This window comes from Lupinus angustifolius, chromosome LG03 (genome assembly GCF_001865875.1).
Source record: "Lupinus angustifolius cultivar Tanjil chromosome LG03, LupAngTanjil_v1.0, whole genome shotgun sequence".
NCBI lineage: Eukaryota > Viridiplantae > Streptophyta > Magnoliopsida > Fabales > Fabaceae > Lupinus > Lupinus angustifolius.
In genome coordinates this window covers 3,824,055-3,843,212 of record NC_032011.1, presented here as the reverse complement: position 1 = coordinate 3,843,212, position 19,158 = coordinate 3,824,055, and the positions used below count along the sequence as shown (strand labels likewise).

Below are 19,158 nucleotides of genomic sequence, written 5' to 3'. Positions count from 1 at the left end.
TCTCATGCCATTTCAAGGTGAGCCACTATATATATTAGCGGTCCAACCAATATCATGACCCTGATCATGGTGAGGCTAAAATCTAACTCTCCAAATAGCCACGAGGAGTTTGAGAATAGAAGCAGTCAATAAGTAAATGATTATGAGATTCTTGAACCGTTGCACAAGGAATGCAAGAGTTGTTACTTGCATCAAACCAAGGTCTATCCTTCCTAGATAAACGGTCAAAGATAGCCAAACAAAACATAAAGTTAGGCTAATAAATAGATTCAGGACGATGGAACAAGGATGGCCAAAAACCTTTTAATTAGGCTAGTTATATAACCTGAATAGTACACGCAACATATTCACTGCCAAAGCTACTAGCAGCACAGAGTCTGCACATGAACGCCAGAATAAAAAATGAGAGTAATATGTATGTATATAGATTCTCTGTCCCGGTTCCTATCCTCAAATCATGTTCTGATCTAATCAACTTTAAATAAGTAATATAGAAATGTAATAATTTGTTTTAAAAAATTCCTTTTTATTTATTTGTCACTTTTTAATTGGTAACGATAGAGAATTGTTAGAGGCTTTGAGATAGGTGATCTTGTTCCAATATGTATGTAGGGTCTACTATAAAAAGTTATAAAGATTTGTACATGATTAATTTATTATTCACCATTTATTTATATTATTTTTTGGTTTTTATTTTGTTTTTTAATAGTTTTCTCATAATGGAGAGAAGAGTCTCACTCATCCTATAAATAAATAGTAAACGCATTTTCAAAGGAGGTTTACGAGTTTGCCTCCAACATCAAGCGCAACACGAAAAAAAGGCACCCCAAAAGAATTTATTATTGCGGGAAAAAATTTATTGACTCGATACATTTCCTAGGAGAATAAATGAATAATTCCTAGAACTCTAAAAGGATTAATGCCCACATAAGATCTCGCAATAAACAACGTTTGACTAAGATGAAAAACAAAGACTGAGTTAGTTTTGGTAAAGCTCCACTAGATTTTCAGGATGATCAAATAATCAATAATTCGATTTCTGTAATGAAACTTGTTGGGAGAGGTAACTAAGAATTCCAAAAGAGATTATCATTTTTTTACCCAAAAATAGGGATACCCTTACTAATACAAAAAAAAAATGAAAAACAAAGCCAAATTATTATGCCATCGAACAAAAGTAATCAAAATCTATCTTCCTATGGTGTTGCCCTTAGTGATTCATGTAATAGTCTTATGGTGTACTTCCTTTAATCTAATTTTATTCCACGCTTACGTAATGTTGTCACTAATTGTTAATGCCTGAAGTTATACTCTTGTCATTTGGGTAAAAGATGCACAAATTGATGTTGTTAGTGAGACTTATGGAATGAATCATACAAATGGGCTATACACCATATTTTAACATAAAACTTGTAAGTATTAAATTCATAGGTTCATCCATTTATATATTCTCCACTTTACTTATTTTTTCTCAATATGAGACTCAACTCACTTATAAATGATTCCTAACAACTTTTCCGTTAAGTGTGAGTTCTCTACAAGAGAGCATGCTCACCCTTGAGTGGGAGCCTTTCGAGTAATTATGACTTATTATGAAGAGCTCAACCTACATGGCAATGAGATACTAACACTCTTCTTCATACTTGTACCATCATTGTCATTCTGCAATGAAACACTTCACTTAGCCACTACTAGTAGTACCTTCAATACAAGAGACCTCACACCTAAACTCATCAACACTCTCTTCTCCGATACTTTTCTTAGCCAACATTGTGGGCTCATACTAGTTGTTAGCGACACGTGGAACAAATAATCCACTGAGACCTTCACTAATAAGTTTAACAGACAAATGACACAAACAAACAAAACACCACATCTTAACTCAATATCTTAAAATATCATATTCACTATTCTATCCACTTATATATTTCTTGTTTTAGTCATAACTTCTCAATAAAGGAAGCAACTCACTAACACTTGATTCGTAACAAATTGTCATTGGTCTCAAATTTATTTTGGTCTAGATTATACACATTTTATTCAAGAGATAATCACGCTCAAGTCAAAAATATCCAAAATATATTGAGGCTAACTTTCTTAGTAAATGTTGTAAATTCACCTGAGAGACTCAAACTCGATATCATGCTTATCATGAATCAAGCACTTATCAAATTTATTTAATAATCACAAAACTATACTTAATGAAAATAATTTATACTAATAGTTAAATATTTAAAAAAGGATTGCAAGTATGGAAAATAATTTTTTGGGAATATATATTACACATATATATGCATTGACAGTGTAAAAGTTTAATAATATATTGTCAATCTATCCTATATTCTTTAATCAGTATTAACTCTTCAAAAAAGTATTATTAATGAATGGTGAATGATATAATGACGATGTATAAATTTTTATATTGACAGTGACATAAATATTACACTTCTTTTATATTTATTAATTTATTATTAATGAGATTTAAGCCGACAAAATCCTCATACAAAGAAATGGAATACATGATATTGTTATGCTTAAGCAACCAAAATTACCTCTACTAACTTCATTATGACACTATGCCTATTGGCGTTAATTGAACCTTGTGAAAATAAATATTTTTTTTATAGGTGTAATATCTATAAATTGTTAATATAAAAATTTATATACAGTCTCTATATTATTCACCATTCATTTAGATAATTTATTTTAAAGAATCACAATTCAATATAAATAATAGATGATATATAAATACTCAATACATACATTTTTTTTCTCTTTATTTATTTCCTATTTTGCTTAAAATAAAATAATCTGGCATGAGTTTTACCTTTGTGTCACAGACAGAAAACTCTATGATCGCTCAAACAGTCAAACCCTAGAAGAGGGTCAATTCAAGCTCTCTACAAAAGACACGTGTCAGCACCAAATTCCTTCCTTTAGAAGAAGAAACAAATAGAAAAAAAGAAGCAAAAGCAATATATCTATTCAGTTTCACAACCCTCTTTTCACGCAAGAGCAGCAACATAGCATAAATCTTCTCTCCCACATAAAACCCTCCAATGCAACAGTGAAAACAAAAAGATGAAGAAGAAGAAGAAGATTAAGGTAATGAAAGAGAAGAAGATAAAACTGATAGAAAAGTACAACATTGACAGCAACATTTTCAGTGAAGAAGAGAAAGAAGTTTCTGAACTTCTTCTTGAGTTGCACCGTGTGATCTTGGATTTGGAGGTTCCACTTATTTCATTGTTACCATTCACTTGGGGTTGTAAAAGGATAAGATCTTCAATTCAATATTATAACCCAACAACAGCATTAACAACATGTGATGCTATTGCACGTCCTCCTTTGCATCACGGTGGCGCCGCCGTTTCTACTCCGTTTGAGGCGGCTTCTAGTCCTGCTACACCTCTTTCTTTGTCACTTACTGAACCTGATGGCAAGGTTGAAAAACCCTTGCGAGGGAAAGCTTCTCTTGAAAAGGTATGCTACTGTGATAATTGGTTCTTGTTTTTTTATACTGAATTTTTAATTGGGTGTTATTTATCTTCCATTTTTTTCTAATTTTTTTTCCACCCAAAAGAAATAATGTTAAGAAATTGTGCATAAAAATGTAAAGTTAATTTTTTTTTTAATTCTAGCTCTTCATTTCTGAGTTTATGTGCATCGATGGTGTTAATCTATTTAATCCTTCCTTGACCGATAACACTATATTAATAAGAAATTAAACGAATCTTGCCGAATTGAGTTCTTAATAGCATTGTTAAAGAATACATACATGTTATTCTAGCTACTCCATTGATGATAGGTTATCTGATTTTTGAGTCTTGGTATTTTATATGTTTGGTCAAAACCAGAAAGAATATTATCTTAATAGCATAGTAGAAGGCTTTATGAAAAGCAAATCTCCAATATTCCATGAAAAGTATCTTTTTTTCCTCTTAATTTTCCCTTTTTATATCATTTTGTCCCTTGAATTTTTGTATATCTTCGTTATTATTTACTGTTTGATCAATCTAAATAGGAAATAGACAATGTGAAGCATTACAGTGAGCACTTGAAGGCTTCCAATTTGAAGTTTAAAGCAAGAAAACAAGAGGTACTGCTTTTTTACCTGAAATTTTGTTTATTTTATTTACCCCTTTTGTTGTTTCTGTACTAGCTTTTGTTCTCTTTTATGATGGTAGGTCCAAATCCAACTTTTTATTTTTTATTAATAAACTTACCATTCTTTTACAGCTAAGTTATAGTTACAATAGCAGCAACAAAAGTGAAGCCAAAAAACCGAATTTGGGAAGTGAATGTCCTATGCAATTTGTCTATGCCCCAAACCAAATCAACTCACCTAATCCTATGGTTGGAAATCTACAATACACAACACAATATGTAGCACTTATGCTCAATCAGACATGTGGGCCACCCCAAATATGCAACACTGAAAGCATTACTCAGTTTCAGTATGTGTCATGCAATCATTCAATGCCAATGCAAGTAGCACCATCATCATTATTATCTTCCTCTCCTAATTCTTCTAGTGCTGCATTGGGCTTGGTCAATAACACTAGTAGAAATGGAATTCTTGATCTGAACGTTTCTAGTGAAGAGTTCATTCATGTAGAGTCTTGTCAGCCGTTGGATTTGAATGTAGTAAACAAGGATTTGAATAGAGTCATTGCAGCTCAAGCTAGACAGAGAAGGATTCAGATTAACAAGCTGAAGAATCCCATAGGAAATAGTCAAACTCGTTATTCTTGTGGATGATACGATTTTATTAAATTTTTACTTTTACTTTTCACCCTCTGTTTAGAATTAAATATGGTTGTTATTGATTGATTCAATACTTGGTGCCAAAGAAAAGTTTTTGGTGGTATACAATGTACATTAGGGAAACCATCCATGAGATTTTAAGGGGGATTTTATGGCCTTTTATTTTAAGAAATAATATATGATGGTAACATTTGAGATTCTTTGTTTTATGAAAACACTAGAATTCTAATAGTTAAACAATTTCTTTGAATATTTGTTAATTATGGCCTCTGATATCTGCTGCTAGTTTCCTTTCCCTCAAGAAAGAAGGAATAATTTTTGTTTTAACTACAACTCATGGAGTTATCTGTTAAGTTTGCTTTGATTTTCCAAACCAACATGAAAACCAGCATATTGATAAAATGTCAGTTGAACTCATTGACTAATAATAGTTCTAAATAATGCTAATAGTTGTTCCTTAAATTCAAGCCTTTTAGTTTTATGTATTGATGGCACTAACATAACCAGTGGGGTCATCTCCTTCATGATCTTTTATATGTTTGATATTTTATACTAAATTTGCTAGAATTTGACCCACTCTGTCCTATCTGTTGTGGAACAATTGAATTCACCACGGCTTTGCCATTCTTCTTGCTTAGCCGAGCTCAATTGAGCCGAAGTTCAACTAGATGAGTACCAACCGAGCATAAATAGCTTCTGGAAAGCTATCATGAAGTGCAGAATTCTACCCAAGCAATATTGGACACAACCAGCTTTCATGCACAAAAAGCATATATATGGAACTTAGAGGCCAAAAACAAAGAGTCCCTTGGAGTAAACTTTTCTATGATAACTTGGCTAGACCACGAGCCCAGTTTACACTTTGGCTTGGTTGTCAACAAAGACTACCCACAAAAACCAGATTATGCAAATTTGGAATTCACACTGATGGAAAATGCATTTTTTGTGATCAAGAAGAGACAACTGATCATCTATTCTTCCTTTGTCCTATCTCTTCAACAATTTGGACTTATATCTTCAAATGGCTGAAACAAAACCATACTCCTAGAAGTTGGGTAGAAGAAATGACTTGGATTATCCGTGAGACTAAAGGTAAGAGCAGTAAAAGCAGGATGTTGAAGTGTGCTATTACCGAAACTGAAATATGGAATTTGAGGAATCTATGCATCTTCCAGGGACGTCCTATTACTGACCAGCTTAGTCTTAACATTGTTGACATCATTTGTACTAGGACTATTCCCGATGCAAAATTGAATTTGTATTATACTAACCTTGACCCTAGATGATCCTTGTTCTTAGTTTAGCCTCCTAATTTTAATTTTACCTAGATCTGTTAATCGTTGTACTTATTGTTTTGGTAATAAAGTTCTCTTGTTCCAAAAAAAAACTCAAGCTTGGTTCAATAAGAAAATAAATCTGTTTGCGAGTTGTTTTTTGGACGACGAAGTGATATAGAAAACTTTAAAGTCATAACATACATTCTTTATTTTACTCTAAAAACCAACTTGTAAACGGATCATGAAAATTTGTCAACAGGAACACAATGGGACCATTATAACATAAACAGGCATTCACCAACTATTCACCATATTGGTCAGAGTGGATACAGTGATAAATTTGTGGGTCTGAACACACAAGTGGGAGCACATCTATTGTTCCACACTTTGTGCCACTTCACGTGCCATGTATTTGTGATTGGTTAGAAAAATACTTAATAATTAAATTTTAATTTAAATATATTTTTTCTGACCAATCATAACTTATGGCACATGAAGTGGCATAAAGTGTGGGATAGCAGATGTGTATCCATTTAAAGTCATTGTCCATTAGTGGTAGTAGACTAATAGGAGTGTGGATACTTGCTTAAAAAGGCAGTATTTACAGCTGAATTATGAAGAATTTGGAAGGTGTGGAGTTGGCGTGGGAATTGAGGATCAAAAAGTTAACTGTCGAATCTGACTCTGCTACCATAATCAACATGCTTAGAGAATAGAGACAATGGGAGGAATTAGAATGGGAACAAATTGGTGGACTGAATTAAAAGTTGGACGGCCAAGGAGTAAACTGTGTTTTGCATCATTTTTTAATTTATTATTACTCTCAGTCATTTACACATTAATTAGGACGAATGTATTCTCTCTACTTTTCACTAACTGTTCTCGTCCAAAAAAATTCTCTGATTAATGGAATTGAGATGACTTTATGTTGGGAAATTAATTATGAAAATTTAATAGATGTATTGTAGTGAAATTGTATTCATTTCTTACAATTATTAACTTCTTAAATTGTGTGTTAGATCTAATGTATAAACGCCTTTTCATCTTTCTACCCAAGAGAATTAAACATCTAGTTTCTTTTTTATGAGGCAGATATTTAATGGGGGCACATCTACTATCATGTGATTTATATCATTATATGTGTCATCAACTGTGATCAGTATAAACATGAACAGAAAATAAAAAAGTAAATACATATTTCCCAAATGGAAAAGATCAAAGTTCTATTCCAATATATATCGCTTACTTCCTCATCATCTTACTCATACACTTACTCATCTTCAAACGCAACAGAAAAGCCAACCTCTTACATACACTCTTGTGTAATCATTCAACACTTACATTAAGTATAGAACAATTGATCATATTGTCTGCGGGGTGCATATCAAAGGATTCAGAATAATATGCTTCAAAGGAAATGAAAATCAGCAAAATAAAGGACCAATAAGTAGAAACGAACAAATACAGGTGGCTATAGTAGATACACGAATAGAAGCAAATCTGGCAAAAAAACAAGCACGTCCTTCAGCTTAGGCATTCACCATTTTACCAAAGGTGGTTCAGCTACTGCTCCTCATAATTATCTTCACCCTCCTCATCTTCATACTCATCCTCCTCCACAGTTGCATCCTGGTATTGCTGGTACTCAGCCACCAAATCATTCATATTGCTTTCGGCCTCGGTGAACTCCATCTCATCCATTCCTTCGCCAGTATACCAATGCAAGAAAGCTTTGCGCCGGAACATAGCTGTGAACTGCTCACTGACCCTCCTAAACATCTCCTGAATGGATGTGGAGTTACCAATAAAAGTACTTGACATCCTCAAATTCCTGGGTGGAATGTCACAAACACTGGATTTCACATTGTTGGGAATCCACTCAACAAAGTAAGACGAGTTCTTGTTCTGCACATTGATCATTTGTTCATCCACCTCCTTGGTGCTCATTTTTCCTCTGAACATGGCAGATGCAGTCAAGTACCGACCGTGACGGGGATCAGCAGCACACATCATATTCTTGGCATCCCACATTTGCTGTGTCAGTTCCGGGACAGTGAGGGAGACGTACTGCTGAGATCCATGGGATGTGAGAGGTGCAAACCCCACCATAAAGAAGTGAAGACGTGGGAATGGGATCAGATTGACAGCCAGCTTCCTGAGATCAGAGTTCAACTGTCCAGGAAACCTTAAGCAACAGGTAACTCCACTCATAGTTGCAGAAATCAGATGGTTCAGATCACCAACTGCAATAACGTCATTAAAGAAAACAAGTTATTACATTATATGTGTGATTAAAAGGGCCAAAATGCTTGGGAGAGGGAACCAGGGTACTCACAACTAGGAGTGCTGAGTTTTAAAGTCCTGAAGCAAATGTCATAAAGTGCTTCATTGTCAAGGACCATGCATTCATCAGCATTCTCTACTAGCTGGTGAACGGATAAAGTGGCATTGTATGGCTCCACGACAGTGTCAGAGACCTTTGGAGAAGGGAAAACAGAGAAAGTGAGCATCATTCTGTCAGGGTATTCCTCCCTGATCTTTGATATCAGGAGTGTTCCCATGCCAGAACCAGTGCCTCCTCCAAGTGAGTGGCAAACTTGAAAACCTGAGGAAAGATTCGATAGAGATGATTTTAGAATAAAAAAATAAAAAAATATGAATGTTCACAGATAATTGTGGAATCTCAAAGCAGCTAAACTATTACAGATGCCATAGAAGGCATTGCAAGATAATGGAATTAAACCAGTTCCAATCTGCGCTCAGTTAGATAACCATGATCAAAATTTCATTCCATATAGCACCACTCAACAGAACATCGGACATCATTGGTGTCTCTGACAAATCTTATAAGTTGCATGTGAAGTAGCTCTTTGACCAGCTCTAATAGTAATCTGACCCTGTTTGGGCACTCAGAATCACATAACATAATAGAGAGCAAAAAAGATAATTATAGTATCTTTTTAATTTAAGAATATGTCTTGGCACTAGAGAACAAGGGATCATGCTAGTGATATCTGCTCACCTTTTGTCAATTTCTCAAAAAATCAATCAACACAAGTGCTTAATTGTCGACAACGAAAACATAATGAAAGATCAAGTATTGCAGTAAAAAGCTGAGTACAACCAAATCCTGATAGCTACCTTAGTTTCAGATTCCATATATAGTATTATTCCTTTCTTTTTACTAATAGATCTAAGAAAATAATCATTACACAAATGCAAAATGTTGCATTAACAATTATGAGCTACTACACAAGTAACATCAAAAGGAAATAGGTATATTCTCTGTGGTAAAAGGGTCTCACCATATATTTAACATGATATTCTAACCACCTTATATTCCTTAAAGTGCATCTTAACTTTAAATCATTAAATAATCTAAATATGCAATCACTCTCAAAAAACAAAAGCGCATTTAAAGTAGCTTTTTCCACAATCCTATATCGATACAAACTTTTAGAAGTATAAATCAGATATTAGAGTCAATAACTAAAGTCATAATCATCTATAATACTAAAATAAACCTATAAAAATGAACTCAGAACAATATAAACAGATAAAACGAAACACAACGTCATTTACCTTGCAAACAGTCACAATTCTCAGCCTCTTTACGAACAACATCGAGAACAGAATCAATCAACTCAGCACCTTCAGTATAATGACCTTTCGCCCAGTTATTCCCCGCACCGGATTGTCCAAACACGAAGTTATCAGGTCGGAAAATTTTCCCGTACGGTCCGGATCTGATGCTATCCATGGTTCCAGGTTCAAGATCCATTAGCACCGCTCTCGGAACGTACCTTCCACCAGAAGCTTCATTGTAATAGACATTGATTCGTTCGAGTTGGAGATCAGAACCGCTTCCATCGCCGATGTACTTTCCGGTTGGATCGATACCGTGTTCGTCGCAGATAACTTCCCAGAACTTGGAACCGATTTGGTTACCGCATTGGCCTCCTTGAACGTGGAGAATTTCTCTCATGGTTTTTGTTGTTGAGGTTTTTGAAATTTGAATGAGTTAGGGTTCCTTGCGGTTAAGGGAAATGGGAGAGTGTGAGTGAGAGTGAGTGATGGAAGAGATATTGGGATATATACGGTTATGGAGGCATTGGGATGAGAATGAGGTCAGAATGGTAATTATGTGCATAAATTATTTTCTGTTAAACACTAAAAAATATCAGGATAAATGCCTGGACGGTAATAATGTACATGTATTAATTGCTACTATTATTAAACATTCTATATTTTTATAATAACTGTATTTTAAAGCCAGAATAACGTTGATATATAATTAGTTAAACATGTATAAAAAACTACCGCCAAAAAACTACTATCATTCCTCACACTAAACTCATATTTCTATACCACTGATGATATATTTTTATCCCCTAGAATTAATTTTTTTTAGAGTAATAAATCTCTTCTCAGAAATTAAACCTTTAATTTTTTAGTTCTATGAAGCCAGCTTTTGGGTAATAGTTGAATTGATTGATGGGATATCTTTGTGGTGAAGTAGATGCGTGTGTTAATGAATCGTGTGTGACAGTATGGTACGGAGACCAACTTGTCCAACGCATAACTGTCCCCACCTTATAACTCTCACACTCCCAGGGGCCCTACCCTGCTTTCAATTAATAATATTTCGATCTTAAGATCACCCAAAACGGAACACTGAAAAACCTTGATTCTTGATGTATGTATGTATTCCATTATGGTTGTGTTATAATATTATACTACACGTGCAATGTACGTGGCCACCGAATTTTTGTCTTCATTGTGAAGACATAGTTGTTTTGCATCAATGTATTGAAGGCCAATATTAATAAGGTCTTGGTCTTGGTGTTGTAAAATTTGTAAATATGTAAGATAATAAAAAAGTTACAAGTTCAATTTTTATAAACATTACTTGGTAGGATATATAATCACACATCCCAAAATGGATTAGTCTTTATTCAAAGAGTATGATAACAATGGTATTACTAAAATAAATGTATTCAAAGGGAATTTAATTTAACTTTTGCAACTTCTGATTTAACCTTCTTGTGCCCCTTCATCACTCTTCTATGTCACTTCACCAAATGCAATAATAGTTTAACCAATAAATTGACTTAGGATCTATCATTGGTTTAGTTTTGATGTGAATCGTTTAACCATTAAGAATCATATCATCTTTCAGCCTTCACATGAATATGTCAGAATTAATATAATAGCAAATTAAATGATGTGTTTAATTTCTACAAGGAAGGTGCTAATAAACGCCGCCATATTGTTAACTTGATTGTGTGATTATTCCTCAACAATTAAAGGGTCCACCAATAGAAAATGATACATGATTGTGTGATTATTCTCTCCACTTGCCTTTGATCACATTCTAATTATCCATGTTGCCTCGTCAGAGAAGTACATGGGGCCTTCCAAACATGGCTGTGAGATCCATTTTTTCAAAGACAGAATCTTTAAGCAGATATTGGGATGGAAAGAGAAACTGTAATATGCTGGAAACAGACAAATATTAATAGATCAACCAATTTAAACCTATAAGTTATGTAGGACTGGATCAAGTCGGGAATCCTTCATCTTGCTACCGGGTGTTCCATTGTTGCTGGGACATGAAAAGAGTGGAAAGTAGAAGTGAAAAATAATATTTCCAACCAAAACAATACAGCAGTGATTTCATGACCTTTTCTATTTATAAAATATCCTATTCACCCCATATCCAATGTGTTCTCACTTGAATATATCTCATTGAGATCCCAATTTATGTGTCATGGTCTACAAGGCGTTGGTTTAGTAGTGTAAGTCACTGCTAGATTCTCAGGATGACTAAAACGTTAAGGGTTCTATTCCTGTGAGTGATACTTATTAAGATGAGCAATCTATGTATTTCAAAAAGATTAATTTTTTACTCATAGGATAAATGAATCTCTTAGTAGTCCAAAAAAAATTTATATGTCATGAGGTGAGTCAAATGATGGCATGATTTGGGTGGGAGTGAAAATTTGGATGCAAGGAAAATAACTGGCTAAATTGGGACAAAATGTGCTGGCAAAAGAGTGTGGGGCTCATGGATTAAATGATCTCCATACATTTCACATGACAATGCTATCAAAACTGGGTCAGAAATGACCCTCACAACCCAACTCTCTTGTGGGTCATATCTTGGAAAATAAGCATTTCCCAAGAGGTAGTTTCATGGATGCTAATGTAGGACCTAATCTATCATTCACATAGTGTCCCCGGGCTTCCAAAATAAGGCAACTTCAAGGTGTCTAATCCCATTACATGTAACATAACTTTAGAGTCTACATTCATTATTATTACTTTGAATTATCCTATTTTGATTGGTCTGAGACAGAAGATCGTCATTCAATTCATCTGGTATTTTGTACTAGTCAAAAGTACACCTTTGCCTACGTCCTTCTCATTAAACCTCAACATGTAGAAATATAATATCTAGAACGAGGACAAATGCAATACTAAAATGTTTACATCCTAACATATTCCCGTAGTACTTGGCACACCATCTTCTAAAAGGTTTAAAACATGTTGCATGGTGCATATACTACAACGTTTTTCTAAACTATAAATATACTCATTCTACCCTCCAAAGCAATGTTACTACACCTAACTTAAATTGATGGGCAATTTTTTTCTTCAGAAATTCAAATTTCTACGGGTCAAATGCAATCAATGATTTCAAAAGTAGTTCGATTAGGTTCGGTTCGCAGCTGCTCACAACGGTTCAGATGTAAAACTGGTCCAACTAAGTTAACCATACTCATGTCTGATTCATTGGTGTTGTACCAATACTTAAAAATGTGCACACACTTCTAAAGACCAAGTAATTAGTTTTTCACAACTAGCCTATATAAAGCTTGTATTTAATTTCTATTTGTTGTTATGCCAGTAGCACGATTTTTTAGTTCTTGATTAAACAACATATGTTATTGTAAGATATATTTATACATCTATGTGTAAAGTTAAAATCGTGCCTTATTATATAAATCTTCAGCCAACCTTTTAAATCCCATGAAGCATGTATGTTGCTCCTACCTTCTCATCTCTATTATAAACCTTGTCTTATCTCTCTCAATCAATTAAAATCTCGTATATCTCTTAGTTAATAGTCAATCTTATAACTCCAAAATCCATACAACAATCATTCAAATAAACACAAACACATCAAAAAACAATAGCTTCATTCTCTTTCTTTTTTACATATTTTGTTTTGTCTAGTTCAATACATGACAACACAACCATATATTTCCACCTTTTTTAACCAAGCCAACAACATTTATATTATTTATGTCTTGACAGATGATATAAGCGTTGTTGGCTTGGTGCAAAATTGCAAATAGATGGAGGATGTTGTTATTTTGGCAAGAAGACTATAAAACAATATATATTAAGAAAGAAAGGAAGTAAAACTTTGAGTACGTATGGGAGATTAAGAGCAATATTTAATTGGAAGCATGAGAGTTACTGCCTTTTTGAAGGTTTATATATATAAAAGAGTAAATTACACTGACACCGCTGAGTTTTAGTGAAATTACATTGACACCCCTGAGTTTTAGTGAAATTACACAAACTATCCTTCACTTTTTTACACCTGCACAAACCTCTCCTAATTTTTATACTTTCATTACCACCCTGTATAACAAATAAGTGTAATATTTTAAACAAAAAATATGACAAACACTATTAAGTTAAACAAAACATGATATATTGTGGAGACAAGTCTAAATAATATATGAGTTAATATTTCTTTATTATTTTTGGTTCGTTACACTATATTATAAGAGCAATTTAAACAATATTTCTTTTGGAATTGTTAATGCATTTTGTAACCAAAAATAATAAAGATACATCGATTTGTATATTATTTAGACTTGTCTACACAATATATCATGTTTTGTTTAACTTAATTGCATTTATCATATTTTTTTAAATATTAAACTTATTTGTTATGCAGGGATGGTCAGTGTAATGAAAGTATAAAAACTAAAGGAGTTTGTGTAGGTGTAAAAAAGTAAGGGTGGTTTATGTAATTTCACTAAAATTCAGGGGTGTCTGTGTAATTTACTCTATATAATAAGAACATAATAATAATAATTATAATAAAATAAAAAAGACACGGTCGTTAAATTTAAATATATGTTATAATGCATATAATACAGTACATATGCATAATTTAACTTTATAATAACAATAATAGACAAGTTTAATTTCATGTTAGTGTATCAAGTTTTTACCTTCCCACATTGACACCCTATTTCTTTTTAAATTTTCTACCATCTGTACCCATTTAATTTATACAGATGACTAAGGTTTTATAGTTTGTGTTACAAGTTACATCTGTCTAGGTAAGAAACATATGGATGGTCGAAAGAAGAAGGCATAAGGTTACTTGTCAATTCCATGATTTCATACATTGATTATAGAAATAAAATATATAGAAATAATCTCTTATTAGTTAATCCTCTATAATATTTTTTTTATTCAAAAATTATGTTTGTTATTCAAATTCATGGACAATATATTACCTACTCTGAGGTAATCCTACTAGTGGATGGTGGAAAGAAGGCATAAGGTCACTTGTCAATTCCAATGATTTCATACATTGATTGCTGAAAAAAAAAAGTGAGCAGCGTTGATAAATTGAACTAAAAATTGCACTTTAGAAATCCTCAAACATATTATAAATAATTCGGTTGATAAAAATAGAGCAAGTCCTTTTTAACTCCCCCGTAATTTCATCTTTTTAAACATCATCCATACAATTTTTCCAAAGCTATTAACATCTACATACACCTCTACATTCTCCTACTCCTGTCTTATTTTGTTACCTTCATTTCTTAATCCCACAAATAAAACTCCGAGAACAAAAACATGAGTAATCAAAAATCAATAAGTAATTTAAAAAAAATACACCGGAATCTAAATTACTCAGTGTTTCCAAGATTTATCGCTTTTAAAAAACAACATCCAGAGCCCAAAGGCCCGACAGCAGACACAAGTTTGGACTAACAATAGAAGGGGCCGCGCGAACGCAGGCCCCAACGGCCACAAATTATGACGTAGGCTCCACCACTTGGGTAGACCTTAAGGTAGCACCCCTCCTAGGTGCAATGGAGGTCACTACCCTAGGCCATAGGCATTCATGATCACCCATTGACCCCGTCCAGGTAAGTGATTTGGACAATCACACTCACTTTATTTTTATAGCCCATCTTTCACAGTACATCACGCAACCTGAACGATGTGGGACTACATATTAGAAATTCCATATCACAAGTTCACAACAGCCTTCAACACGACTTTCACCATTTATATTACTTATGAATTATGATAGTTGCAGCAAGTTGTATGAAAACATGACCCTGCCTAATTTGGAAAAAAGGCAACATCTTTGAATTAAGTTCTTTACTCTATAATCTTTAAATTCTGTCATGACAAGATTAAAATGACAGATAAGTTGATTGTTAAAATGCTAAGTATCCCTCTCTTGTGATCCTCGTTTCCCATTTTTCTACTCTGACTTTTCTTCCAACTTGGACTTGGATGCTCTTCGCAGATAGGAATGCTCAAACTTATGGGGTTCTGATTATTGGATTCGAGAATGTAAGCAGCTTATTTAAGCTAGATTATGCTCATGTTTATAATGTTGGTTCTAACTTTTTATGGTAATATGCATGTCAATATATCATCTCTTTTATATGAATAAAACATAGAGAACTATTTCTTCAATGACTTTTTCTGTTCTTTTTTAAATCATAGCTTAAAGTTGCAAACTTCCTACCATCTTGGCAATTAAAGTAGAAGCTGGATTTCTGCAGAAATGGATTTCTCTTCAGCTTATTTCCCTTAGAAGAATGGTGGGGTCATTTTGCGCAGCCGCTAAAGTTGTGAAAAATGAAAATTTGAAAGTTTGATGGGAAGACTATAGGGTGAGATAGGAAGCTTAAGAAAATGAAGAGCTTTGTTAACAGAAATGTGTACTTTTATTCAAATTCAAGGAGTATTGGTCGTGGCAAAAGGTGGGTTCTTGATCATAACATCATACATTTCTCGGAGTTTTTATACTTCCCTATATGTATATATATAACTTGCTTTCGCTAATGCTCTTTATCAAGAAGCCAGCATCTTCTCCCGAGAAGTAGGTAGAATTGAAAATATGTTTAAACACCCTAGTAACAAAATCTAGACCTATTATTCTCAGGTGAGTTTGTTTGCTTTAACATGATGTTTATGATGAGATTTTGCTAACTGGTCATGAATGAATCCTAATTAAAAATGTTTCAAATCAGATTCGGATGCCTTGGGAAAAAAAAACCTACAGTAAAGACAGAAAAGAAAATGCAGGAGTTGACAACTCTACCTACATGATTTGATTCTGTATCTTTCAAAATGAAAGATGAAGACGTGTTTATATAAAAACAACTTATACGATCTTTGCAGTATATTAAAAATTTAATTGTAATTAAAATTTAGAACTGAGTGATACACCACACATCATAAAGACGATTGTCTTTAAATATGACTTATGGATATGATTCCACACAAAATTTTCACCTTTCAGTATCACCCTGTGTTGTGAAACCTGATCCGGACGTCAAACTGGCAGAGGTCCCGTATTAGGTTTAAACTGTTAAACCGTCCGGTCTGACCGGGTGATTTCGTATATAATTAATAATTATGTATAATTATATTGAAATAATATCTCTTTATCTTTTCTTGGACCGTAGTAAAACAAAATATTAGAACATTGTCCCAATTTTTTATTTTTAAGGGAGCCGTCCGGTTTACTTCCCGGGTTAATCCGGTTTAACCGGGTTTAACATGGTCGGACCGGATTTTTTCCGGTTCAAAGCGATCCAACTCTCATTCGATTAAGACGGCAAACCAGAACCGTTTTTAAGTCCGGTCAGCGGTCAAACCGTCCGGTCCGGTTTCAACAATACTGGTATCATGCATTTTGTTGTGGCACACAAGACAGTTGTGCTTTTATTTATTAGTGTTTAATCACTATAAATATTTTTCTTTGAAAGGTTTGAAACTTCAAAGTACAGTTTTCCCTTAGAAAAAAGTAATTACCACCAACGCCGAACACTTCACCCACTATCTGATAGCAACCAATAGCTGAGGACCAATTAAAAAACTTGTTTTACATTAGCTTAGACATATTAGTCAACACCTTTAGATGACTTGGACGCTTCGCATTAGTAAAAGTTATTTGACATTAACGTACCCCATTTACTTGTAATCAAAAAATTATTTTACATTATTAGCTTACAGTTCATAAATATTGCACTTTCATTACAAAACCATTTTTTCCAAAAATAATAAGAAACCAAAATGGTCAACATTATTTTGAGGAAAGATATCATTCATGCTAATAATAAATCTTTATCAAGAATAAAGAAATACAGAAAATATATTTTGAGAATGTTAATAATAGTTCGTTACATTATTTATAAATATATAAAAAAATAAATACTTTTATTGTTTGATGTAAAATGGGCAAAGATTACATCAAGAAAACGATCTTTTAAAAAACACTAAACATACACCCAAAATAAAAAGCCAAAAAGTTAATAAAAATAATGTGCATATTTTATTAGTCTTTCAGACTAGGGATCAGATTGGAAAAAGATTGAGCGCCCAATTGTCGTAACCAGGCTGGGGCAGACACCCAACTCGCATTATTAATTGCGAGATTCAACCACTCATCATATCCCGTTAACTGCCTGAAGGATCATGGTTTTGTTTAGAGTTAATCCTTCGTATTTATAATAACCAGTTTTGTTCTACTACTTATTACGCCTGATGTGGTACTTTGTTATGCGTAATACTACTCTATGAACTGATTAACGAAACACTTCTTTGCTTTTTAAAACAACACTTTATTATGCTTTTCTCATACATCCCGAAATCCTTTTAGGAAGTTTGAGGGTATATATAAGCTTGACCATTGTGAGTCCAGTGTCATGATATTTTGGATAAATAATCACATCAAGTAAAAAATCCCAAATATAAATTAAAACTGTGAGCTCATTTTAACAGAACAGAAAAATTGATTCCGTTAATTTTCAGTTTTTCACACAATCTCTCTCATACGTTCTATCCTTAGTTACTCGTATTACCATTATCACTGTAGAACCTCATCCAACCACAATTCCTCATTAGGATTCAATCACCTTTAAAAACTCCATGAAAAACAACCACCTAGTTGTCTCACTAATACCAAGGCATAGTTTTTCTAGGTCATTGGGTATGATTGTTTTACTGGTATAAAGATTTTCATTCATTTTGTATACTAGTTAGATATTGTGGCACATACATGGGTTCAAATAGTGATTGAGGAATTGTGGTTGTGTGGAGTTCTGCAGTTGGTGAACGTCTGAGAAAGATTGTGATAACAGAGTCAATTTTCTATTAAAATGAGTTCATAGTTTTAATATCGTGACAACTTATTATTGGTTGTACATGAGACTAGTACAGGAAACTAGGACCAAGGATTAGCACTCCTATCTCACTTAAAAAAAGTCTTAATCGTCTCACATGGCGTAAGATAAGTATAGAGTGGACTTTTTATTTATTTATCAGAAAATGATATCATGTTAGTATTTGTTGTGGATGAGACTTCAACCTTTTTCACTGTAACTATTATTAAACCACATTATAACTATTTTTTAAATTTGTTATGAGTGAAACTCGAACTGACAATCTCTTTCACTTTATTCCTTAAATCCTATTTTTCTCGGACGAGTTTTGCTATATCCTTCTAAACATCCTTTAGTTGGTTGTTTTTTTGTACTACTTAGGTAATCCCTCACCTTTTTGTGTTAAAAACTAATTCTTTTGGGTTCATGGTTGCCCCTCCTAGGAATCGAACCATCGATCTTGGGAATCTAATAAAGCCTTACATTACTAAATTAACGTCTTATCAATAGTTCATTGTGATGACAACCTCAAGGGGGTTGCCTTTGTTTAAGGATCGTTTAGCTTGATAGTTTAGGACTTTTGGAGTCCAAATTCGGTTTTGTGAAATTAGGGTAATATTAGGGTTTGTTTTGTGCGTGAGGCAGGTTGTATGAGTTGTAGGTTAAGG

The 19,158-nt window shown here is 33.4% G+C and overlaps 2 protein-coding genes across 2 annotated transcripts; one reads left to right on the top strand and one right to left on the bottom strand.

The window, feature by feature from the left end:
- Positions 3,001-4,962, top strand: LOC109343138. The gene is made up of 3 exons (XM_019581295.1): positions 3,001-3,483; positions 4,025-4,099; positions 4,240-4,962. The coding sequence occupies exons 1-3, from the start codon at positions 3,082-3,084 to the stop codon at positions 4,759-4,761; spliced, it is 999 nt and encodes a 332-aa protein (XP_019436840.1). The 5' UTR covers positions 3,001-3,081; the 3' UTR covers positions 4,762-4,962.
- Positions 7,242-10,112, bottom strand: LOC109343137 (tubulin beta chain-like). Its single transcript, XM_019581294.1, has 3 exons — positions 9,627-10,112; positions 8,380-8,649; positions 7,242-8,287 (listed from the first exon to the last, which is right to left on the bottom strand). Exons 1-3 carry the CDS (start codon positions 10,027-10,029, stop codon positions 7,608-7,610), a joined length of 1,353 nt encoding a protein of 450 aa, XP_019436839.1. The 5' UTR covers positions 10,030-10,112; the 3' UTR covers positions 7,242-7,607.